Source organism: Fistularia commersonii, chromosome 7, assembly GCF_037954325.1.
Source record: "Fistularia commersonii isolate RoL2024-O1a breed Wild chromosome 7, RoL_Fcom_v1.0, whole genome shotgun sequence".
In the NCBI taxonomy this organism is placed as follows: Eukaryota; Metazoa; Chordata; class Actinopteri; order Syngnathiformes; family Fistulariidae; genus Fistularia; species Fistularia commersonii.
Window position 1 is genome coordinate 5,756,503 of NC_141290.1, and position 25,082 is coordinate 5,781,584.

The window sequence follows — 25,082 nt, forward strand, 5'->3', positions numbered from 1 at the left end:
TCCTCTCCGGCGGACGCGGGGAGGATTGAGCTCCTCTTCCTCCTCCTCCTCTTCCTCCGTCTCCTCCTCCGGTCTCCGGTCCCGGACCGTAACGATCGTCCCCGGCGCCCCGCACGCATAGATCGAGCTGCCGCGGTCGATAATCCCGGGAGGCAGAAGAAGAGGAGGAGGAGGAGGAGGAGGAGGAGGAGGAAGGTGGGGTGGGTCCGCGGTGGGGGGTCCCGGCCGGAGACCCCGTCCGTGCGCCATGCGCTCGGCGGCGGCGGCCCGGTGAGGAGCGCCGCTTCCGCCTCCCGCTGCAGGTGATGGACGCGCTCCTGCGCCGCCCCGCGGGGATCCGCGCCTCCCCGCCGGCTCCCGGGAGCCAGCCCGCGGGCTCCGACACGCTCACCTCCACCTCCGGCGCAGCCGCCAAACCTCTCGCCTTTTCCATCGACCGGATCATGGCGCGGACGCCGGAGCCCCGGTCGATGCCGCTGCCCGGCGGCTGGTTCGCCCCCGCGGGGCTCCCGGACCCGCTGGCGCCGCTACACTGCGTCATCCCGCTGGTGCCTCGGCCGCGGCTACCCGCGCCGGAGGCCGACCTCCTCGGCTTCAGCCGCGGCTACAAGGAGGAGGAGGAGGCGGCGGCGGCTGCGGCGGCGGCGGCGGCGGCGGCGGCGAGTCACGCCGACGCGGGCCACTACAAGCTCTTCCGGCCGCGGGTGGTCACTCCGTCCGCGCTTCCGGTGTGCTACCTGAACTGCGACGGCGGCGGGTGTCACCCGTCCGCCGGGCTCATGAACCTCCACCCGATGGCGTCCTACCTGCTGAGCGCCAGACACCGGGCCCTGGTGGAGGACAGGGCGGGACGGCCGGGCGGCCAGCAGGCCGGGGAGCGAGGCGCCGCGGCCGGCCCGCTGGCCCCGGTGGCCGGCCTCCAGCACCGGGACCTGCTCGCAGACAAGATCTTCAAGGGCTCCGGAGCGGCGACTGCGGCGGCGGCGGCGGCGGCGGCAGCGGCGGCGGCGCGTCTCGGTTCCTGCCCCGGAGGAAAGCCCAAGGTGTTCACCTGCGAGGTCTGCGGCAAGGTGAGTCCCCGCCGTAACCGGAAACCCGGAGGGCGCACCGGAAACCGGGATCACATCATGTCCCCCCCCCCCCCCCCTAAAAAAAACAACTTTATTAACAAAACTCCATTTAAGATAAGTTAATACCTTGTTGATACCCATTCTTTTGGAACAGCAGCGCAATAATGAAAATATCAAAATTATGTGTGTAAAACACACAAATTGATACCGCAAAAAAGACAGCGCGCACGCGGGGGAATTAAAAAAAAAAACCGGATCGCTATTTCTTATTTATTTATTAAAGATATTTTCTTCACATTGAAACACTTAATTTTTGGTTTTTCCTTCTTTTTACTTATTTACCACAATTTACCAAATTGAATGGTTAATGTTCAAAGTGAAAAACGGCTGCGGCCGCGACACGTGGATTTCATATGGCCAGACCCCGGCCTCCGTTCGGTAAAAAGGAAAAAACAAATAAAACACAAACGTTGACATGAAAACGTCAACGGAGGGAGATTTATTCTATCGGATGCTCGATTCAGTTTCATATTTCGTTTTCGATTTTGTTTAAAAAAAATCTAAACCCTCCAATCGAAGATCCATCGCCGTAAAATTGGAGCGGTTTTCACGTCAAAAGCGGCTTTCGATGAAATTAAACTTTTAATTTTATTCTTTTTTGATTTTAGTAACGATTGGTTTAAAATCCGGGGCGTATAAACGAACAAAGTTTCCGGTCAAAGTTTGATTTCTTTTCATGTTTTTTTAACAAACACCTCTTTTCCTCTTCGTTTCGAAAGGATTTACGGTGTTATTTATTACATTATTTCATCACTCTGTTTCTTCTTTTTATTACTATCATATTGTCATTTTATTATATACATTGATGTTATACCATTATTATTATTATAATTACCAGGGTCATTATAGTGCTATTATTATAATTAACCGTATATAATTTGGATTACATTTTTATCAGATTAATATTAATATTGTCATTAGGATTCCTGCTATTATCACGATCACTGTCATCAATATTATTATCATTATCATTGTATTTGTGTTATCCTATTATTGTTTTTTATGTTACTACTCTCACCATCACCATCATTATTGTCATCATTATTTTTATTGTATCACATTATGACAGTGGTAGTATTTGTACTTTCATCATGTTATTACATTATTGTTCTTGTTATAATTATAATGATTATCATTTTTGTTACTATTTATTGATATCAATGTTGTTGTTATAATGATAGAATACAACGGCATCGTTGTTGCAGTAATATTGTTATGATGTTATCAACATGGTGATTATTATTATAATAATTATAGCATGATAACACCGTCGTTGCCGTGTTATTGCTGCAGGTGTTCAACGCGCACTACAACCTTACGCGCCACATGCCCGTGCACACAGGCGCACGGCCGTTCGTGTGCAAGGTGTGCGGGAAAGGCTTCCGGCAGGCGAGCACGCTCTGCAGACACAAGATCATACACACTCAGGTGAGGCGCTCACACGCACGGCTGCACGCCTTCTTGTCCCGCAGATAATATTAAACCGTAATAAAGTGTAATAGATGAAACCCGGTCGGCCCTTCTTTTTTTTTTTTACTGAGAATACCCTTTGGTTTTAAGCTTGAATTAACATTTAAATCAATAATAATAATAATGAAACTGATTATGCTAATAATAATAATAATAATAATAATAATAATAATCACAACAATGGTTCGTGTTTTTAATTTCGGATTTCGGCGTGGTCGCGTTCATTTCAAAATAAAAGCATGAAACCCTCTTCCCTCTTTTTGAAACCAAAAAAGATATATTGGAAATGATAATCGATAGATATGTTAATTCCGTGTCTGATCGATTCGATCGATCAGACCAGTTTTTCCTATCTCTGTTGGAGACAATCAATTAATATCTAATCATTTAAGTCTATTCGAGCAAAATAAAACCATTCAATAATGTGCACGCCCCTCTGCTTCGTGCACATTTGTGCACCACTTTGGTGATCGATCGATCGTGGAGCCTGTCAATAAAGATATCAGTCAGATCCCTGGTTGTTAACAAGCCCTGATTCTCCATTTTATCATTCTTGTTTTTTAGTAAACCATTAAATATGATCCACTTTTATCCCTAATTTGAAACTGAGCTTCCCTCAGAGACTTTTAAGAAAATAAAAGCACAAGCAAAAATTCTCTTCAGAATAAATACTCACGTTACTGTTATATTTTTACATAATAATAATAATTAATATTATTATTTTCACATTCTATCATATTATTTTTATTTTTGATCAAAGCAGTTCGAATCAATCCCATTGAATCTGTTTATTGATTATTTATTCAACATTAATTCTTCAAATGAATCCATTTAACCAATTTAATTGAATTTATTTTAACAAAATAAAAGCACGTGTCACATTTAATCCCTACACTGTGGAGACCGATCCCATTGGACGAGAAAAAAAAATGACTTCTCGCCAGATGTTTGTTCTAATTCTAATTTAATTTCCATTTCAATTTAATGATAATTTCTCCCCCCCTGGCAGGAAAAGCCTCACAAATGCAGCCAGTGCGGGAAAGCCTTCAACCGCAGCTCCACCCTGAACACACACACCCGCATCCACGCCGGCTACAAACCCTTCGTCTGCGAGTTCTGTGGAAAGGGGTTCCACCAGAAGGGTGAGGCTCTTATTTTGGCGAGGTGGGGTCGGTCGGGGTGGTGGTGCGACCGAAATGCTCAAATCCTCCGAATGGCCTTCATTTACTAGAACGAACACATTAATCTGGGTTGCTCTCCGGTTTCTCCTTCAATTGTCTGTCGGTGAGAATGAGAGGCTGAATAGTTGTATTTCGTGTGAATGGATGAATGTCTCTATATATTGTGTGAATGAAAGGGTGAATGGTTGTTTGTATATGAATGAGAGGGTGAATGGTTGTCTCGATATAGCAAGTGAACGAATGGGTGGGTGGTTATATGTATGTATGACGCATGAATGACAGGATGAATGTTTGAGTCTCTACATAAATGAATGAAGGGGTGAATTTTTTTGTTTTTTTATGATATGAATGAGAGGGTGGATCACTTTATATATGTAGATCAATGAGAGTCAAAGGTTGGATGGTGTGTGAATGATTTTTTTCTTTGTTTGATGTGTGATGATGGCATGAATGAATCTATATAACATGTGAATGACAGGGAGAATGATTTCATGTCACTATATGACCTGTAAATGCGAGGGTGAATGGTTGTACGTCTCTATGTGTGGTATAACCTGTATAACCTGTATGTGCACTAACAATAGCAAACATCCTCCATAAACCAGTAACATTGATGAATCCCTTTCAAACACCACCAGATCACTCACTTCTCCTCCTCCTTTTCCTCCGACAGGAAACTACAAGAACCACAAATTGACCCACAGTGGCGAGAAGCAGTTCAAGTGCTCGATCTGCAGCAAGGCCTTCCATCAGGTCTACAACCTCACCTTCCACATGCACACGCACAACGACAAGAAGCCCTTCACCTGCCCCACCTGCGGAAAGGGCTTCTGCCGCAACTTCGACCTCAAGAAGCACGTCCGCAAGCTGCACGACTTGGCGCCGCAGCCCTAAGCCCCGCCCCCTTCTACCTGATGCTGCGGCCCTAAGCCCCGCCCCCGCCGCCACCTCGTGTCCGTGTTTGGTTCCCCCTCCCCCCCGATGAGCCCGGCCGTCGCCCATGGCTACAGAGGCGAGAGAACCCGTGCCTGTTTCTCGAGGGGTCATTTTAAGGGAATCTTGAAAAACAAAACAAAAAAAAAAAAAAAACATGAACGGTGTTTGAAAAATGACAACGTGATGTGGCTGCGCCTCCGCCCTCCTCCGCCCTCCTCCGCCCTCCTTCACCTTGTATTTATTTGACTGCTTTATCCCTCGCGCCCTGTCCTCCACCTTCACCTGTTCTTTAAAATGTCCTCCACATCAGCAGCTCCACGTCTACCAAGTCAGGGACCTTTTCCCCCGGACTTACCCTCACCGGCATGGCTCCGCCTCCTCCAGATGCTCCGCCTCCAAACAAGGCTCCGCCCTCCATCGCCAATCCGTTGATTTTTTTTTTTTTTGTCCCGGAATACGAGCGAGGATTTGCCCTGAAAAGAGAAATGGAGGAAGTTCCCTTAAAAAAAACTCAGGGAATCGTTTTGGACTGTTCTGGTGAAGGAGAACAGAGTTAAGTGTCCTTAGGGGACCTGAGGGACCCTTAAGTGGCCTTAACTCTTGTATCACACTCATGGACTTCTATCGAAGCCGTTGTTTTTATTTCCTGTTTTCGATCCTTGACCCTCCCACATTTAAGGTTTCAAACTGACAAAAAAAAAGAATAGTTTTCTGTTTTGTTTCTTAATTCTCTTTGAGGGATTTTTTCCCCCTTAATTTTCAGGGATTCATTTTCATCTTAAATTATTATTTTTTTATTTATCTCTTTAAAGAAATTGCAGGTTTTGTTTTTGCTTTGTTTTTTATTGTGTTTTTGTTTAATATCTCACATTTGGAAAAAGTTGATTTTCTTAAGATTTTTTTTTTTTTTTTTTTTCAAGGGAAATGCGGCCGAGAAACAAAAACGCAGGTTGTTTTCTGCCAATTTAATTCTGCCTCTTGCCTCTGTGGTTATAATGGAGACCGGGTTCAGATTCAAAGTAACACCAAGTTAGGTTTCAGGCCACAACTTTGCCTCTTCGGCCACCGGAGGGGGGCAGAGAGTGGCAGGCGGCCATCTGACCTGGACACTGGAAACAGGAAGTGGGGGACGCCCACTTCCTGTTTGAGCCCCCTTACGTTTGTCCCTTAAAGACCCTTAAAGACTCCGTTTGTCTCTTTTGTCGTCAATGACAGGTCCGACATGCTTCAGTTGCCATGGTTATGCACCTAGCATATCAGCCTGGCTAGCATCTCCAGCATGAGTGGAGGAGGTCCATGAGCTAGCTCACCCTTAAGAGGCAACTTCGGGACTCCAAGTGGCTGCCTAAGGAGAAGTAAAGAAAATGTGTTTTGGTTGCTATGGTTACACAAAAGGAAAAGAAGAAAACAGTGATGGAAACATCTCCCTGAAGTTGTTTAAGGGATTGATTGAGAACCTTAAGGTTTTTTTAAGGGAACCCTAAAGATAAGTGGTTTTTAATGTGAAAGGGAACCAGTTTTCCTTGTTCTTAAAGTCAGTGGTCCTTTAACCTCTCAAAGTAAAACCCTTTCAAAATAAAAGCTGGGCACCAACACAATCCTTGGGGTCTTTCATGGATGTTGTTTCCACACACACACGCACACACATATATATACACAAAGAGAGAGAGAGATACCGAGAGTTAAAAACTTCTGACTTCAAAATAATCTTAAAATGTTTTTTCTTTATTTTATTTTATTACAAACAGACAACTTCGCGTGTGTGAATGTGTGTGTGTGGAGGAGGGTGGGTTCATCAGAGTGCGACGGGCAACTTAGACGCGTGCCTTGTGGTCCCGGAGAGCGGGAACGTCCAACGCGAGACGGCCTCAGACAAATCTTACGGCTCAACTTCACGTCAGTTTTCTCATGGAAACAAATAACGACTTGTGATTTTTTTTTTTGCGTGTCCACCCTCCTGCCACGGCGTCCGCCCGCCCGGGACGTGCGGTCACACAAAACAAAGTGAACTCGTAAAAGTCGGTACTGAGGAATAACCGGAAATGGGGTGTGTCGCCTTTCAAAATAAGAAGCAGGACCATGTCAACGTGTGTGTATGTATATACACATACCAAGTTTCTCAAATTACAAACATGATTTATGACATTAATAAGAATTATATGATGTTCAAAGACAATACATACATTACTATTAAGTTTTATTTATAGGTGTTTTTTTCCAATAATTCCTGACTTACTAACACGGCATGACTATCTCAGATTACGATAAAGACACATATTTTTTTTTGTTTATTTCAAGTTTTGACATGAAATACAACACCACAGAAGTCCGGAAGCACTTGGATTCACTGATTTCTTTCGCGCCGAGCGCACATTTTGGGATTTATTTTGAAATTTCAACCGGAAGCTACAGACTAGCGCGCACACGTTGGGACTTCCGCTGGGGTCACCTCGCTGCCGCCGGACGCTCCAGTTTGTTTGGACTTCTGTCACAACTTTATCCTACTTTGGCGCTACCGAACACGCAAACACACACGCCCTGACGCGAAAGGTAAGACTGACGCGGCGTCAGACGTGCGGGAAACCGGTTGCTTTAAGTATTTTTGGCCGCCGTCGCCGCCGCGTACCGGAAGTTGGTGAGTGACCGCGGGACATCTTCCGGTCGGAGTCCGCGCAGAACTCCGTTCACTTTTTTGCCTGTTTTAGCTCCGGGGGTTGAGTTGCGAGTTAACAGGTGGTTTCCGGCGCGGAGCTCCAACCACTCCGCCTTTCGGCCGGACTAAGGAGGCGCCACCTGCGGCCGAAGTTCCCAGGAGGCCGGGCCTCTGAGGTGGTTCGACCCAGGGACGCCTCCCTCTCGTTTAAAAACTAGTAATCTTGTCCTCTTTCACCGATCTCGATAAATACGTTTGATTATCGTTTTCCCCCCTATAGATGTTGTCACATTTTGATGAAAATAGCAGACATAATAAAGCATATTTATTTATCATTTGGGTGGAATGTACCCGGTTAGCTGTTACTCTCACCAGCTGTGTTTACCTGACCTTTGACCCCTAGCCTGGATTAGTGCCCACTAGCCACAGGCGCTAAGCTAGCAGCTTTCACCTGTCTCTTTAAAAAGGCCCTGTTTATTTCTTCTTCTTCACCATCAACCAATCCACCTGGGAGATAATATTTGATAATAACTTATACTTTATTAATCCAGCCCATCATGGATGAACCATCTGCCATCTATCAGCGCTAGGGGTTCAGTGTCTTGCTCAGCAAGACTTTGACAATTGGAGGAGCCGGGAATCAAACCAGGAATACCAGCTAAACATTGACTCGGCTAGCGTAGCTTGGATCCAATGCATGAATCCAATGCATCCAGTGCACGAGTTACACTTTAACGTCCTCTGAACACACCACAGTATAGCTCAGATTGGTGTCTGGATGTTCTTTGGTTTGGTGGGGCTGTTGCTTTTCCTGGGGTTGGATCCAAGATGGCGACCAGGCCACTAGCTTCCTGGTTTTCCAGCTAAATGGTTGGGTTAAAATGCCTTTTTGTGGAAACAGGCAGTGTGATGTGATCTCTGAAATTGCCGCCATATTTATGTTGATGAAAAAGCACTGGGACAGGAGGAAAGTGAACCTAGAGGTTGTGACCCTTCTCATCCAGCAGGGCGGCGCAGCGATCATGCTCCGGCTTCTCCATCACCACCGAGCCAGGCCGATGAGCCCCCTGGTGATGCAGCGCCGCCACGAGCACCAGGGGGCCGTCATGGCCATCCGCCGCGAGGATGTCAACCCCTGGGAACGCCGGGCGCCGCTGGCACCGAGGCACGTCCGTGAGCTGACGCAGGCCGGGGTCAAGGTCCTGGTCCAGCCCTCTAACCGCCGCGCCATCCATGAGAGGGTAGGCCACGCCCCCACACTGGGTGCAATCTGATTGGACCAGCTGCTGTCATTAGAGGGAATACTTGAAAACAATAAATTTTTATTTAATTGTGAATCTGGATCAAAACAGTCCTTAAGATTTTCTCTTAACTCATCCGGACACTTGAAGTCTTACTGTGTGTGTGTGTGTGTGTGTGTGTGTGTGTGTGTGTGTGTGTGTGTATACCCAGTATTACCAGAAGGCAGGGGCCCTGATCGAAGAGAACATCTCTGAGGCTTCCCTCATCATTGGGGTCAAACGACCACCAGAGGAGAAGGTGATTCCAAAGAAGACCTATGCCTTTTTCTCCCACACCATCAAGGCCCAGGAGGCCAATATGGGGCTGCTGGAGGACCTGCTCAAGAAGGTGGGAAAACTACCTTAAAATCACAGAACAGTATCACTGAAAAGTAGCTTGGAGATAGGAAAAATACTTAAAAAGTACATAAAATTACCTTAATATCAGATCAGGGAAAGTACCTTAGAGTCAGACTAAAGTATTCTAAAATCACAGAAACATACCTTAAAATCACAGAAAGGTGCTGTGAAATCAGGAAAAGTAGCTTGAGGAGATGAAAAAAATGCCTTAAAGTGGATAAAATAACCTTAAAATCAGATGAGGAAAAGTACATTAAAAAGAGGGAAAGTACCCTACAATTGGATTAAAGTACCTTAAAATCAGAAAAAGTACCTTTAAATCAGGAAAAGTACCTTATAGAGAGGAAAACTACCTCAAAATTAAGAGTACCTTAAAGAGAACTAAAGTACCTTAAAATCAGGAAAATTACCTGAACATCACAGAAACATACCTTAAAATCAAGAGAAGTAGCTCGAAGAGAGGAAAAATACCTTATGATTGTTAAAAACACCTTAAATCAGAGCAGGAAAAGGACTTAAAAGAGAGGGAAAATACCTCAAGATTAAGATTAAAGTGCCTTCAAATCAGGAAAAGTGGAAGAACCTTGTAATCCGATAAAAGTACCTTTAAAATCTGGAAAAGTAGGTTGGAAAGAGGAAAAAATGCCCTCATAGTGGATAGAAGTACCTTAAAATCAGATCAGGAAAAGTGCATGATAGAGTGGGATGGTACAATAAAATCAGGAAGAGTACCTTCAAGAGAGGAAAACTACCTTAAAATCAAGAGAGGGAAAGTACCTAAGAATCAGATAAAAATGACCTCAAGTACATTGGTTTGAACTCTCAACCACTCACTCCACCGCCTCCTTCTCTTTCTCGTCTTCTTGTTTCCTCGCCGCCACAGGAAGTCCGTCTGATCGACTATGAGAAGATGGTTGACGCCAACGGATACCGGATCGTGGCCTTTGGCCAGTGGGCCGGAGTGGCAGGTGGGCAGAGCCAGTAAGCCAGAACCAATCCTGGGCCAGGGGTGTGAGTGCATGACATCAACACTCACTGTGTGTCTGTGTGTGTCTGTGTGTGTCTGTGTGTGTGTCTGTGTGTGTGTGTGTGTGTGTGTGTGTGCACGCGTGCAGGTATGATTAACATCCTCCATGGACTGGGTCTTCGTTTCCTGGCCCTTGGTCATCACACTCCCTTTATGGTAACTTCTTACACACACACTCCTTGAAGTTCCCTCCTGTCAGACCCATGCCTCAGTACAAACTGCCTTCAGAATCCCAACCAAACACTCATCCATTAGCAGCAAGTGATGCCATTCATTTACAGGAAGTGATTTAAAAATTAACTGGAAGTTATCTAGTAATTACAAGGAGGTAACCTAGCACTTAGCCAGAGGGGACACAATAATCTGTGTAAAAATGTGCCAAAGTCAAGCTTGAAATTTCCCCTATCAGTGGAACACCGTTCTCAGCACTGTTGTTGCAGCACATTGGAATGGCCCACAACTACCGGAACGTCAGCCAGGCCATCCAGGCGGTCCGGGACTGCGGCTACGAGATCTCCATGGGCCTGGTGCCGAAGTCCATCGGACCCCTCACCTTCTGTTTCACCGGGACCGGCAACGTGTCCAAGGTATGTTCTGAGACCTGAGCGCTTGGCCACCTGACGCCCCAAGACTGAGCCGACTCTTTCCCTCCTGCAGGGGGCACAGGACATCATCAACGAGCTTCCTGTGGAGTACGTGGAACCTCACGAGCTGAAGGATGTCTGTGAGACCGGAGGTTGGGGGCATTCCTACCCTGGACCTGGACCTGGAGTTTGACCCATGTCCAGGGCCAGGTTCTACCTTTGTCGCCTCATCGTCAGTTTATGAATAAGTTCATTGTTTTCTGATTTCCAATCCCTAATTTGTGGTTACGTTTCTAAGAAGTCCCAAAGTACTGTAACATTTGGGGCAACATTTTAAGGTTTGGTCAGGTTTGGTATTGCTTGTGGCAAATTGGCCCCCACAAAAATTTGCCACAGTGTATGTCAATGTGGGGAGAAAGTAGTGGAGGTTGCAGTGGCGGGGCAGATGGCGTCCTGGATCTAACCCCGCCCACACTCTGCCTCAGAGCTGACCAAAGTCTACGCCACTGTCCTGAGCCGACACCACCACCTGGTGAGGAAGAGTGATGGCATGTACGACCCCATGGAGTACGAGAACCACCCGGAACTCTACACCTCCCACTTTAGAACCAGCGTGAGTCACCTTACCAACCTCGCCCGGGTTTCACCCCTATCTTGTTGAATGGAATGCACCATGCTGCGGCATGGTTGATGTATGCCTTCATCCACAGGTGGCACCCTACACCAACTGCCTGATCAACGGGATCTACTGGGACCCCCAGACGCCTCGCCTCCTCCGCCGCCTGGACGCCCAGAAGCTGATCCACCCGCTTAAGAGCTCAGCCTCCGAGGACCATGGCTCGCCAGAGCTCCCGCACCGGTGAGACACCACAGTCAAATGACTCTGCGGGGACGCCGTCCCTGTCATTGGTCCAAAACTGAGGTCCTGCAGACTCTGCAGTTCCAAAAAGAGGAACAAATATTTTCTGAAATATAACACACCATTTACACATCACTGAAGATTAGATATAAACTACCCAAAGATCCAGTGTGACCAACCCAAAGATCCTATGTAACTAACCCAAAGATCCAATGTAAACTACCAAAAGATCATACATAAACTACTTTAAAACCGACTGTTAAGTACCTAAAGATGGGACGTAAACTGCCCAATGATCAAATGTAAACTACCCAAAGATTTGCTATAAAGTTCCTAAAGATCAAATGTAAACTACTGAAAGATGAGATACAAACTAGCTTAGATCTGGGATCAAGTGTAAACTATAACAAGATTAGGTATAAACTAGCTCAAAATCAGATGTTAACTACCTCGACATCAGATGTAGACTTCCTCATGATCAAATGTAAAGTACTAAAAGATTAGGTGTAAACTACTTTAAGACTAACTGTAAACTATAATAAGATTAGATGTAAACTAGCTTAAGAGCAGATGTAAACTACCCAAAGATGAGATGTAAACTAGGTTAAGACCAATTGTAAACAAGCTAATGATGTGATTTGATCTAGTTTAAGATTGGATGAAAACTACCTTAAGATCTGATCTAAAGTGCCATAAGATGAGGTATAAATTATCATCAGATAACTTGTATCCTACCCTAATAACAGGTATAAAAAAAACAAAAAGATTAGATATAAACTACCTCAAGATGGCCGCTGATTGCTTGAGCAAGGCCACTCTGCCCCTGACTTCCGGTGCGCCCTCAGGTTGCTGGCCATCTGTGACATCTCGGCCGACGCCGGTGGCTCCATTGAGTTCATGAACGAGTGCACGACCATCGACAAGCCCTTCTGTGTGTACGACGCAAAGCAGCACATCGACCATGACAGGTCATTGAGACTTGGCTCAATCTCTTCAGATGAAGTCTTTCTATCTGACCTGACCCACAGACAGGAAGTGACATTGCACTCTGTGTGTGTGTGTGTGTGTGTTTGTGTGCGCGCGCACACACAGCGTGGAGGGGAGTGGGATCCTGATGTGCTCCATCGACAACCTGCCCGCTCAGCTGCCCATCGAGGCCACCGAGTACTTTGGGGACCGGCTGTTCCCCTACATCTGGGAGATGGTGAGTGTCGTCCGCCCGGGTGGCTTCTCTGCTCTGCTCTGGCTCAATGACATTGAAACCAAAGGTCGGCCAAACTGCTGGCAGCGGAAGCAGTTTGGTAACCCGACCCGGCCTGCACGTGCTATGATCCTCATTTTCCTTCCAGCTGTCCTCAGATGCCATGCGGCCACTCGACCAGGAGGACTTCAGCCCCCAAGTCAGAGACGTAAGTGGTCGAGGTCGGGGGGTTTAAAAACATCGTGTAAAGGGAGGGGATCATTTTTTAATTAGTGATTATTGATTAGAAAGTGACTGGGATGGCCGGGGGGACATTTAGTCATGCAATCATTTTTGTATTTCATTAAAAGATCGAATGATTGTCTGTATTTGACGTTTGCACCCGAAATGGATGTACCCTAAAATTGTTGCCATTTTGATTTTTAACTAGATAATAAAGGTAGATTTAAATTCACCTAACCTCACCGATATTTTTTCTGATTTTTTTTTTTTTTTTTGTATGTTTATTAATTATTTCCTTTGGTTGCCATCGTCCCTGGCAACTGCGTCCCTGCAGGCTGTGATCACCTCCAACGGAGTTCTGACCCCGAAGTTTGAGTACATTGAAAAACTACGAGAGAAAAGGTGAGGGCTTCCTCTTTCCTGTGTCCTTCCTCACTCTCACCCTGTCTCTGACTTTGACCTCCACTTGCACGCCGCTTGGGTTCTCCCACCTCTGGACACCGTTTGCAGAAGACGCGACAGGTAACCTGGAGAAGTGTGGTGAGGGGGTGCTGCAGCCTGGAGGTGGAACCAGCAGTATCAAAGGGTTCCTGTAGTGGAACCTAGGAGTCAGAGGGTTCCTGTTGTAAAACCGAGTCAGAGTTCCTATGGAGAAGCCCAGCTGTCAGTGAAGTACCTAAAGATCATTACCTAGAGACAAGGTGTAAACTACTCAAGAGGAACTGTAAAGTTCCTAAAAATGAGATATAAACTACCTTAAGTTTAGACATAAAGTACCTAAAGATGTGATGTAAAGTGCCTTAAGATTAGAAGTGAACTTCCTTATGATCAGATGTAAATACCCAAAGATCACATGTAAACTAGGGTCCCTGCAGTGGAAACCCATCGTCAGAAGGTGCCTGTGGTGAAACCAAGGAATCAGATGGTTCCAGCAGTGGAATCCAGGAGATCAGAATTCTTTCTGACCTCCAACCCAAGCCCCTCTAGTATGTATGGACGTCCAGAGATGCGTAAAAACATAGACGTCTGTTCGTAATGATCTCAGTTCTCTGAATGTTCTGCAAGGGTCTTTCCAGTTTCTGTTCTAGTATTGGGTTCTTGTTCCAACCTGGGATTTTTCTCCTTGAAAGACTGATGTCTGTCCAATGTCACGTCCATGACTTTGTCTCCAGAGGTCTGGACAGACAGACGGTCTTTATTGGGACAGGCCCTCAGACTTGGAGAGACATCTTTCCCGTTCACTTGTTTTTTTCCGCTCAGGCCTACATAGCCACAGGATGTGCTTTTACTTTGAAAAGCTGGAGTTCCTTGGTTTCCACCTCCATCATGCACCATCACCCACATAGCCCCTTAGCCTAGCAGCTAGCCATTAGCATCCTCTGCTACTTGTGACCACTGCTGTCAGCCTAGCCAGCTTGCCTTCATCTCTGAAACAGGCATTGTCATAGTCGCAGGCTTTTATTGTAATGGGGTGATACAAGTTTGTCTGACTAGTCAAAGCTAGCAGGGAGTGGTGACAGTTTATGGTAACCACGGTGCAACACGCCAACAAAGACCCAAATTAACATCTTCCAACACCAGAAGAGGACTTTTCAGTTCCTCATGTCCGTCAGGGATCGTGTAATCAGTGAGTAGGGCTACCCCACCCAAGCCCCGCCAAAGCTCCAGCATAGTTAGCCCGCTTTAATAGAGACAAGCCCCTCTGGCCTTGTGGCTATTAGCATGTTCGCTGGCGACCGTGGGCTCCTTAGCTCCGGGTACATCTCTGTGAGATCATGCTATCTGATCTCTGTCTGATCACGCGGTGGCAATTTGTCTGTTACTCTTCTAATCCCCCTGCCGTACATTGGGGACATCCTCTCTGGATTAGCTAAAGCTGCCATGAGATTATCAACCATTATTGTGATATTGATCGGAATTTGTAATCAAATTTTGAAAATTTCAAGGAAACACAGGATTGAGCATCATAAAACATCAACAAGAGTTAAGTTAATCTGGGGTTACCTGGGTTTTGCCCCATTGGGTTTAGTGCACCTGTGTTCAGTTAACCTGAGGGTTAATTCACCTGGGTTTACCTAACCTGGCCTTAGTTCATCTGAATTTACTTCACCTGCTCTTAGTTAATCAAACTTTAGTTCACCTGGGTTTAGTTAACCTATGTTTCGCTCACCTGGATTTCACTTAGTCCACAGGAATTTAGGCCCACTGGGTTAAGTTGACCTGAGTTTAGGTAATCTGAGTTCAACATTTCACTCAACAGTCGTTCCAAGGAACCTTTAGGCCCCTGATGGTTCTGTATAAGTTCTGGTGCAAAGGCACAGGGAGAACACAGTGGTGCTGCCTTTGGACGAACACACACACACACACACACACACACACACACACACCCTGACGCCCGGCTGTGTGTGGCAGGGAGAAGGCCCAGATCATGAAGGGGAGTGGGATGAAGAGGGTGCTGCTGCTCGGCTCCGGTTATGTCTCCGGCCCCGTGGTGGAGTACCTGACCCGGGACCCCCGGACCCAGGTCACTGTGGGTGAGTGGGCAGGGCCACGGGCCCTGGGGGGGCAGGTTCTAGGAACCACACCCAAAAAGGGCCGGGAGAAGCCTGAACGCTTTTCCCGGCCCTTTAAAGGGATTTTACCTGGCAATATAGGTACTTCTAGTTATCCCTTAATTCTAAGGCCTCTCTCTTCTAATTAAACCCCCAGATTCGCAAGTTTAAATTTCATTTCAGCCCCAGCAGCATACAAACCAACAACACCTTGGCCACCAGGTGCTGCAAAAACAAGTCAAATATTATATATTTATTTTAAATATTTAGCAGTATAAAGTGGTGCAGCAGAATAAATCCACTCTTATATGAAAGTCATCAAATATAAATATCTGTCTTCAGAAATCAAAAACACCTTAATGGAATGTGAAATACTTTAAGGTTGTCTAAAATTGTTCAAAGAAATTAGGCAATTACCAGGATGCTAAGGTTTAATTATTTATTTATTTCTGGTCATTTCTAACACGACATGTAAATAAATAATAAGTAATTAAATAATAAGAAGAAAATAATCAGAAGAAATTGATTAACTTTTTTTTTTTTTTTTTATAAAGTACTTCCCTTAAATTTAAACCCTTTAAAGTTGGCCGTAAATTAAATAAGGGAATTTTGAAAAATTATATTCAGGATTTCAGAATTTCTCGCAAAAGATCAACTCTGTTACAAAAGCAGCCGAATACATTACATGGATTTCTTTAAAAAAAAACAAAAAACAAAAAAAAACTTAAATTTTCTGAACCCTTTAAAGTTGGCCTGAAATTATATTCAGGCCAATGAATAAACTATTCTTTTTTTGCAAATATTAAGATTAACTCTGATATGAAAGTAACCAATAACATTGCATGGGCGGGTGGGCTTTCAGCCTCAATGGCCCTGAAGCAGGCGGAGGAGCTGGCGGCCAAATACCCGAACACCATCCCCGTCATGCTGGACGTAGACGGCCAGGACGCGCACCTGGACTCGCTGGTCAAGGACCACCACCTCGTCATCAGGTGCCCCCCTCTTGCCCCCCCACACCCACGCTTTTGGCCCTCTCCGCCCACCGGCGCTCACCCCCAACCTGACGTCTGACCTCTGCCCCGACCCAGCCTGCTGCCTTACTCCTACCACCCCACCATCGCCAAGCATTGCATCCGCCGGAGGGTGAACATGGTGACGGCGAGCTACCTGAGCCCCGAGATGAGGGCGCTGCAGAGCAGGTGAGCGGGCGTTGGTGCAACTGGTTCACTGGTTGGTGAAACTGACAGCACCTCAGTAACAGGGGCTACTATTCCATTATGGAGAAAGAAGAAGTCCTGCAGAGGACATTTGTGTCGCTGTAATACCAAGATCAACCACTAGGGTTGGTTTTGAAATTGTTATTGTTTTGTGACACCTGAATGTAATGGAGGTCCTGATAGGGCTCGTGTGTGTGTGTGTGTGTGTGTGTGTGTGTGTGTGTGTGTGTGTGTGTGTGTGTGTGTGCGCACGTGTGTGCATGCATGTGCGCAACAGGGTGGAGGAGGCCGGCATTACCATAGTGAACGAAATGGGACTGGACCCGGGGATTGACCACATGTTGGCCATGGAGTGTATCAACCAGGCCAAGGCTGACGGCTGCACGGTGAGGACACACACAAACAAACACACGCACACGGATGCACACAGGTATATACAAACAAGCACCCACTCACAAACATTGATAGTTGTGTGAGATTCTTTGTTTGTGTGCGTGTGTTTGGTCCCTGTTTCTGCTGTTGGTGTTTGACTCACTGTGTGTGTGTGTGTGTGTGTGTGTGTGTGTGTGTGTGTGTGTGTGTGTGTGTGTGTGTGTGTGTGTGTGTGTGTGTGTGTGTGTGTGTGTGTCATTTATGCATGTCTGCGTTTTGTGTGTGTCCATTTGCAGATGTGTATGTACATGTATAAACTTTTTTGAGCTCATACATACACGTGTGTGTGTGTGTGTGTGTGTGTGTGTGTGTGTGTGTGTCAATGAATGTCTTGTGTGTTCATATATGCAGATGTTGCTTTTTATGTTTTCACACGTGTCTTTTGTGTTCATCTATGCACATGTTTGTGTTCATGTATGCCGGCTTTTGTGTGTGCTCATGTTTGCCCGTGCATGTGTTCATGTATGCAGGTGCGTGTATGTTGATATATGCACGTGTGTATCATGTATCCTTGTTGTTTTAGTTCATCTATGTACATGTTTCTTGTATGTGTGTGTATATATATTTATATGCACGTGTTTGTTTCCGTGTATGCTTGTTCTGTCTGTGTGTGTGTTCATGTATGCACATGTGTGCAAAGGTGTGTGTTTGTCCGTGCCCTTTTCCTTCAGCGCGCCAGTCTAGCCCAGGTGGCTCCGCCCCGTCCCCATGCAGTGTGTGTTAAACTGAGCCCAGTGGCTCCGCCCCCTCCTCCTTCAGTGTGTTAGTCTCACCCCAGTGGCTCCGCCCCCTCTTCCCACAGGTGGAGTCGTACAGCTCCTTCTGTGGAGGACTTCCTGCTCCAGAATGTTCTGACAACCCTCTGCGCTACAAGTTCAGCTGGAGTCCGTACGGCGTGCTGCTGAACACCGTCAGCCCCGCCATCTTCCGCAGGGACGACCAGGTGAGGGCGCCGCCTCGACAAGCTCCGCCCCCGCCCTCTGTCTGTAGCGCGCCGACGTGACAGTGCAGTGCCGCGTGTGCCTCCAGTTGGTCAACATCCCGGCCGGCGGCGCCCTGATGGACGCCACGGTGCCCATGGACTTCCTGCCCGGTTTCAACCTGGAGGGTTTCCCCAACCGCGACAGCACCAAGTACGCCGAGCCCTACGGCATCCAGGGGGCGCACACGCTAGTGCGTGGCACGCTGCGTTTCAAGGTAGCTCGCCGCGCTCCCATTGGTTGCCCCGCTGGCCATCCGATGGTCACATGACCATACACACACTGTAAACCCCTCTGAATACTGGGTGTACTCCTATTGTGTACTGCTTTCACACACACTGCAGTGAGCACTGCACATATTCCTGCGGGGAGTTGGCGTGTGTGTGTCATTGTGTGTATTGGAATGTGTCGGCGTGTACTCTTGTCACTGTGCAGCTGTGCATCACGCGTGTTCTCTCCCCAGGGGTTCTCAAAGGCCATGAGTGGGTTCCTCAAACTGGGTCTGATCAACAAGGATACATGTCCCCTCCTGCAGCCCACCTCCTCCCCCGTCTCCTGGGTAAGACCTCCTCCTCCTATATGGTTATGGTTAACAACTTGAAATGTAACATGTAATAACATAGTAATAAGTGTTAGGTAATAACATAGTTATGGGTAATAACATGGTGTTAGGTAATAATATAGTAAGCAGTTTTAAGTAATAATATAGTAATACGTAAAAACGGCCTCCTCCTGAACTGTAATTATGAATGACTGGTAATTTAATAAAATGGTAATAACATGGTAATAAGTAATAATATTGTGCTAATTAATAATATTGTTAAAGGAAAAATAGCCCCTCCTGTACTGTAATTGTTAATGACTTGCAATGTGATAAAATGGTGATAACATGGTGATAACAGTCATAATATATAGTGTTTGGTTATAACATAGTTAGGTAGTAAGTTGGTGTTAAGTAATGATATAGTGATAGGTGAAAACGGCCCTCCCCTGTACTCTAATTGTTCACAACTAGCAATTTAATAACATGGTATAACATAGCTATAGGTAATAACATAGTGTTAGGTAATTACATAGTCATGGGTAATAGCGCGGTAATAAAACAATGAGAAGTTCAATATCCTGCAGTTAGTAAAGCGAAGGTTTAAAAGGTTAGTAAAGTGGAAGGGCGTCTGGGCGGAGCGGCGGCGACAGGAGCATGGAAATGCAAGCGCGAGGCCTCGGAGCCCGAACATCCCGTCACCTCCTTGAAGGCGACTCCCTCTCTGCGCCGCCTCTCCCTGCAGGTCTTTGCTCAAACGCCGGGGGGGCGGGTGGCAGTCTTTGAGCAAAGACCTGCCGATCCGCCGCCAGCGCCACTCGAGGCCCCCGGCAGTGAAAGAGTTGACGCTCAAGAGTTTATTATCGTCAATAGCGGCTCGTCGCATCAAGGCTGTGGCGGATGTGGCGTCCTTTGTCCCGGCGGCTGAAAAGGGGGGGAGGGAGGATGCCGCTCTCCCCGCACCTGCTGCCGCATGCCGCGGCTTCGCCTGCCTCTTCACCTCCTCTTTTTCTTTTCCTTTCATTTCGCCGATTTCCCGCTATTTCCCATTTCATCCGACATTCCCTGCCTCATCGCTTACTTCCTATTTCTCTCCCGCTTTGTCAGTCACTTCCTGTTCCTCACCGCTTGTCTCCTGCTACTTCCTGTTTCTCACCGGCTCCTTCCTGTTCCCTTGATCGTTCCGTAAAACATGGCTTCCGACCCTTGATTTCTCCTCCGGTCCCCAGAAAGAGCTGCTCTGCCAGCAGATGGCGCTGCCCCCGTCCACGCCCCAGGACGCCTTCGAGCGCGCCGTGCACCGCCATCTCGGCGGCGACGACTTCCAGATGGAGAGCCTGCGCTGGTGAGATGCACGGGGTTTTTGTTTTGAAACATTTACTCTAGTTTGATACACATCAGCCTTTGATTGACAGGCAGTCGGTCCGGGTTAAGCCCCGCCCCGTCCGGCGCTCAAACTGACACAATCATCGCCCGTTCAATTCGGCCGCCGCGGTAACAGACGGAACACACTTGCGCATATGTGTCACGAAGGTTGTTTTATTGTGAAGCGGTGTGTGTGTGTGTGTGTGTGTCCCAGGCTCGGGATGTTGAGTGAGCAGCCGGTCCCACACGCCGACAGCATCCTCGGAGCGCTCACCAAGCACCTGGAGAACAGGCTCTCCTTCAGTGAGACTCCATTCCCATTCTGCTATTATTACACAGCTATTACCACACACCTGAGATATATACACACACACACACACACACACACACACACACACACACAGTGGGGCAGAAAAGTATTCAGTCAGCCACCAATTGTGCAAGTGCTCCCACTTAAAAAGGTGATTGAGGCTTGTGATTTTCATCATAGGTACACTTCAGCTATGAGAGACAGAATGCAAAAAAACAACAACCAGAAAATCCCCTTGTCTGATTTTTAATGAATTTATTTGCAAATAATGGTGGAAAATAAGTATTTGGTCACCTACAAACAAGCAAGATTTCAGCCTCTCACGTCCCTGTAACTTCTTTTGTAAGAGGTGCCCTCGTCCTCCACGTTACGTGTATTAACGGCACCCGTTTGAAATAGTTGTCGGAATAAAAGGCACCAGTCGAACTCCAAACTTGGCCAAGACCAAAGAGCTGTCAAAGGACACCAGAAACAAAATTGTAGACCTGCACTAGGCTGAGGCTGAATCTGCAATAGATAAGCAGCTTGGTGCGAAGAAATCAACTGTGGGAGCGATTATTAGAAAATGGAAGACGTACAAGACCACTGATAATCTCCCTCCATATGGGGCTCCACGCAAGATCTCACGAATGATCACAAGAACGGGGAGCAAAAATCCCAGAACGACACGGCGGGACTGTGAATATCCCGCAGAGAGCTGGGACCAAAGTAACAAAGGCTACCATCAGTAACACACTATACTGCCAGGGACTCAAATCCTGCAGTGCCAGACGTGTCCCCTGCTTAAGACATACATGTCTGAAGTTTGCTAGAGAGCATTTGGATGATCCAGGAGAGGATTGGGAGAATTTCCATGGTCAGATGAAACCAAAATAGAACTTTTTGGTAAAAACTCAACTTGTGTTTGGAGGAGAAAGAATGTTTAGTGGCATCCAAATAGCACCATACCTACTGTTTTTCTGCCAATGGACCAGAAAGACTGATCTGTGGAAAGGAATGAATGAGGGATTTTGTATCGTGAGATTTTGAGTGAAAATCTCCTTCCATTAGCAAGGGCAGTGAAGATGAATCGTGGCCGGGTCTTTCAGCATGACAATGATCCCAAACACGCCGCCCGGGCAATGAAGGAGCGGCTTTGTAAGAAGCACTTTAAGGTCACAGAGTGGCCTAGCCAGTCTCCAGACCGTAGAAAAACTTGAAATTCCGTGTTGGCCGGTGTCAGCCCCAAAACATCACTGTTCTAGAGGAAATCTGCAAGGAGGAATTGACCAAAATACCAGCAACAGTGTGTGAAAACCTGGTGAAGACTTCCAGAAAACGTTTGACCTGTCATTGCCAACAAAGAATAAATAACAAAGTATTGAGATGAACTTTTGTTCTTGACCAATACTTTTTTTCCACCATAATTTGCAAATAAGTTCTTTAGAAATCAGACAATGTGATTTTCCAATTTTTTTTCGCATTCTGTCTCACAGTTGGAGTGTACCTGTGATGAAAATTACAGGCTCATCTTTTTTAGTGTAGAACTTGCAAAACTAGTGGCTGACTAAATACTTTTTGGCCCCGCTGTGTCTATATATATATACATGTAAATATATATATGTATGTATGTATGTATGTATATATATACTTAATTTAGTGGCAAAGACAAGCGGGGGAGTGTAATTACGACCTATTACATGTAATTACATGCAATAAACCAAAATAAATCACAGGCTGTGATTTATTTAGCATTTAATTGAGTGGTTGGATTTTAGGGAGTGGCGAAATGAAAAGGGGAGGAGTGTTATTACAAGCTAATACATGTAATTACATGCAATAAACCAAGAAAACCAATACGGTTGTCTATATTGGCCTTTCAAGTTTGTCTCTGACGCCGCTTCCTGTCGTACTCAGACGAGGGCGAGCGCGACATGATCATCCTGAGGAACGACGTCGGGCTCCGGCACCCGACCGGCGAGCTGGAGACCAAACACATCAGCCTGGTGGTTTACGGGGAACCCAATGGGTTCTCGGCCATGGCCAAGACCGTCGGATACCCGGCAGCCATCGCCGCTCGCATGGTCCTGGACGGTCAGTGACTCGTCCCACCTTTCTGTGCTTTCTCATAGCTTTTCCTGCCAGGGGGGGAAACCCACACCTGGACAGTGGCGCCGGCGCCAACGTCCGGTCAAATACCACCGTAAAGACTTTCATGAATTCTAATGCATTTGTTAGGTATGTCATGGAAATGAATGACAAACTTGACTTGAGTTTAGTTTCCCATCTGTTTCCAAAGTTAGACGGAAATAGCAGATTCAAAGAGCTAACATTAGCTCGTGCTCTATTTGTGCAAACAAACCGTGTTTATTCTAGCTAACGTTTGCCAAACATGGTTTGTTCTGCAGTATGTTTTGTTTTTCTGTAGCGCCGACCCTAAGCTTGACTTTTTTTTGAAATGCTAAAATTGTTTGTTGCCTCATGAGGCCAACAGTATTTATCTTACTTTGGGTTAAGCTAACACCTTGTATGTCTTTAGCTTGTGAAACTAACAGTTCATTTGTGAATTTCACAATGTTTACACATGTTCATCCCTCTCTTTCTTGAACCTAACGGTCAATTTTTTTATAGCTAGCACTAATTTTCATACTGTTAGGTGAAGCAAACATAGAGATATTACTAGCTCAATAATTTTGTTTTGCTATTCTTGTTTATGTCCGCACATTTAGCTAATACTTTGTGTTCAGGTCGTGACGCAAACGCTGCTTTTCTTACTGTTTTGTAATTTTGTTTTGTAAACCTAACACTACCTTGTTGATTTGTGATGCTAACTGTGTTTATGTCTTTGCCTTTGCGGCTAACACTGTCTTTCTCATTGATTTGTGAATCTAATGCTCCTGTTCTTTTGGCTTGTGATGCTTCCGCCGCTCTTCTCATATATTTCTGAAGCTAACGCTGTTTTCATCATTGGATTGTGAAGCTACTGACGTTTTTCTTGAGGGTTCGAGACTCTTTTCCCACTGACTTGTGAAGCTAACACTGCTTATTTCTTTGGTTTATGACGCTAACATGGTCGCTTTCCTCATTTCTGATGCTCATGCAATTTGTAACTTATTTGTGAGGCTGTTTTCCTCATGGGTTCTTCAAGCTAGCGTCACAAGTCTAATTGTTTGCAGTTTCATTAGCTCTCCATAAGTGTGAAGCCGCCATTTGTTGTTTTCTAGGTGAGATCAGTACAAAGGGGCTGGTGGATCCAATGATGAAGGAGGTCTACGTTCCCGCTTTGTCCCGCCTGAAGGACGAAGGCCTGAACTTCATGTCCAAGAGCACCCTGCAGGAGTAGGAAGCCACAGCGGTTCCACGCTTGATTATCGCTGAGAACGCAGAACCTGCAAAGTCCAACGAGGTGGCCCTCAAAAAAAGATTAGGAAAAAAAAAAAAAAGGTAGCTGTCCTGAAATGGGATATATATAAAGGGGTCATGTTTCCAGTGACGTTCAAGGTCAATTATGAAGAAACCTTGTGTTGTGATTCAAGAGGAAGTTGTTTCACGATAAGGCTCATTTCAGGTCAGTTTTTGAAACCCATTGAAAAGAAACGCTCCCCTTAAAATAATCGTTGTGGGTCAACTTCAGTGGCTTCCTCTCCTGCGGTGGCAACGATGTAACGCGCCGGCTATCTCTGCTCAGCGCTGCACCTGCATCACCTAGCATCAGGCTTAGCGGGACAGTATTGAAGCTGCGTGGTCGGGACCGAGGGCAGGCAGCTGCGAACAATCGTTCTTGCATTTCTTTTTTTTTTTTTGGTAAAGTATTTTTATTTGTTGTTTTCGAATGCTATTTATCCTCCTCGCCCCCTAAATACCTGTAGCATTGACATGTGAAACCTCCCTGCACCTTGTTAGCATTAAGTGACTCCAAACTGTTACCTGTCGCTGCTATACATGAAAAACTGGCAACTGAAAGACTGCTTTTGTTTCCAACGTTCCCAAAGTGCCGACGCAGAGCTGACGGTTTCAGCCACCTTCAGCGCAGCAAGAAAGGCAACCACTATAGATGCTGCTGATGTTTGGACTTTGCCAGTCTGTGACTTGTTACAAGCATTTCTATGAGGGGTCCCCACTCTGAGAACCCTGTAGTGATTAGCGCAAGCGACGATCTAGTTAGCCGACGTGCCTGGTTTTGATGTTCTAGCACAGATAGCTTTTTAACACTACTGTTTAGAGAAGAGATGACTTCCTGTTCCGTCGGACTATTTATTGACCGCCGAAACAAGAGTTCTTTATCGTTTGGAGGGGGGTTACCATACCAACAGTTCTTTAATGGCTCCAAAAGCACCTTTTTATTTTTGTTACTGCCGCATCGGAATGCTGACCGAGTCAAGGGTTAGCCGTAGCGGTTAGCATTAACCCCCGGTTTGATCTTGTTGTGTGAAGGTTTGCGACCTTTAATACTGACGCTGTGTTTGTATGAAAAGAGCGATGAAGCAAATGAGCACATTAATAAAAAAAAAGATCATGTCAAAGATCTTCTTGTCCGAATTTTTATTCGGTCTTTCTTTCAATCCTTGAAGTTCTCAAATCATGTCACTTTGGGAGGTGAAAGGCCCTGAAATTCTTTATTTCTGTGTTATGAATAGATGTTATTTCATTTTCAGGAATTACATCAAACCTTGGTATGGGGTTTATTTGAGCCTGTCGATTGTTTACTTTGTGTTTAGGATGTTTATTCATCCTTTCATCAGCGAATCTGCTCATTTACCCGGTTAGTTATTGTTCATTTGTTTATTTATGTTTGTTTATCAG

The 25,082-nt window shown here is 46.1% G+C and overlaps 2 protein-coding genes across 3 annotated transcripts; both read left to right on the plus strand.

Annotated features, from left to right (window-relative positions):
* The first annotated feature begins 203 nt into the window (after nucleotides 1-203).
* fezf1 (FEZ family zinc finger 1) lies at nucleotides 204-6,315 on the plus strand. Its single transcript, XM_086148786.1, has 4 exons — nucleotides 204-1,070; nucleotides 2,424-2,558; nucleotides 3,610-3,742; nucleotides 4,455-6,315. The coding sequence occupies exons 1-4, from the start codon at nucleotides 306-308 to the stop codon at nucleotides 4,673-4,675; spliced, it is 1,254 nt and encodes a 417-aa protein (XP_086004912.1). The 5' UTR covers nucleotides 204-305; the 3' UTR covers nucleotides 4,676-6,315.
* An 833-nt stretch (nucleotides 6,316-7,148) lies between these two features.
* On the plus strand, nucleotides 7,149-24,804 carry aass (aminoadipate-semialdehyde synthase). Of its 2 annotated transcripts, none has more exons than XM_086149323.1 (24): nucleotides 7,149-7,267; nucleotides 8,375-8,611; nucleotides 8,823-8,999; nucleotides 9,894-9,978; nucleotides 10,126-10,193; nucleotides 10,478-10,624; nucleotides 10,695-10,773; nucleotides 11,107-11,234; nucleotides 11,332-11,480; nucleotides 12,326-12,448; nucleotides 12,573-12,684; nucleotides 12,830-12,889; nucleotides 13,238-13,305; nucleotides 15,316-15,437; nucleotides 16,318-16,447; nucleotides 16,544-16,654; nucleotides 16,950-17,058; nucleotides 17,907-18,047; nucleotides 18,134-18,301; nucleotides 18,548-18,643; nucleotides 19,855-19,970; nucleotides 20,205-20,293; nucleotides 22,197-22,373; nucleotides 23,504-24,804. In XM_086149323.1, exons 2-24 carry the CDS (start codon nucleotides 8,393-8,395, stop codon nucleotides 23,620-23,622), a joined length of 2,793 nt encoding a protein of 930 aa, XP_086005449.1. In that variant the 5' UTR covers nucleotides 7,149-7,267; nucleotides 8,375-8,392; the 3' UTR covers nucleotides 23,623-24,804. The 2 variants fall into 2 exon arrangements, with proteins under 2 accessions (XP_086005449.1, XP_086005450.1); XM_086149324.1 differs by having other exon boundaries at nucleotides 7,150-7,267; nucleotides 8,378-8,611.
* The last annotated feature ends 278 nt before the right edge of the window (nucleotides 24,805-25,082 follow it).

Bases quoted from the DNA above. Each gene is read 5' to 3' on its own strand.
- fezf1 (XM_086148786.1), top strand. From the start codon at position 306: ATGGACGCGCTCCTGCGCCGCCCCGCGGGGATCCGCGCCTCCCCGCCG. The intron at 2,559-3,609 runs GTGAGGCGCTCA...CCCCCCTGGCAG, and splicing joins ACAAGATCATACACACTCAG to GAAAAGCCTCACAAATGCAG. The intron at 3,743-4,454 runs GTGAGGCTCTTA...TTCCTCCGACAG, and splicing joins AAAGGGGTTCCACCAGAAGG to GAAACTACAAGAACCACAAA.
- aass (XM_086149323.1), top strand. From the start codon at position 8,393: ATGCTCCGGCTTCTCCATCACCACCGAGCCAGGCCGATGAGCCCCCTG. The intron at 11,235-11,331 runs GTGAGTCACCTT...CTTCATCCACAG, and splicing joins CCTCCCACTTTAGAACCAGC to GTGGCACCCTACACCAACTG. The intron at 18,302-18,547 runs GTAGCTCGCCGC...TTCTCTCCCCAG, and splicing joins GTGGCACGCTGCGTTTCAAG to GGGTTCTCAAAGGCCATGAG.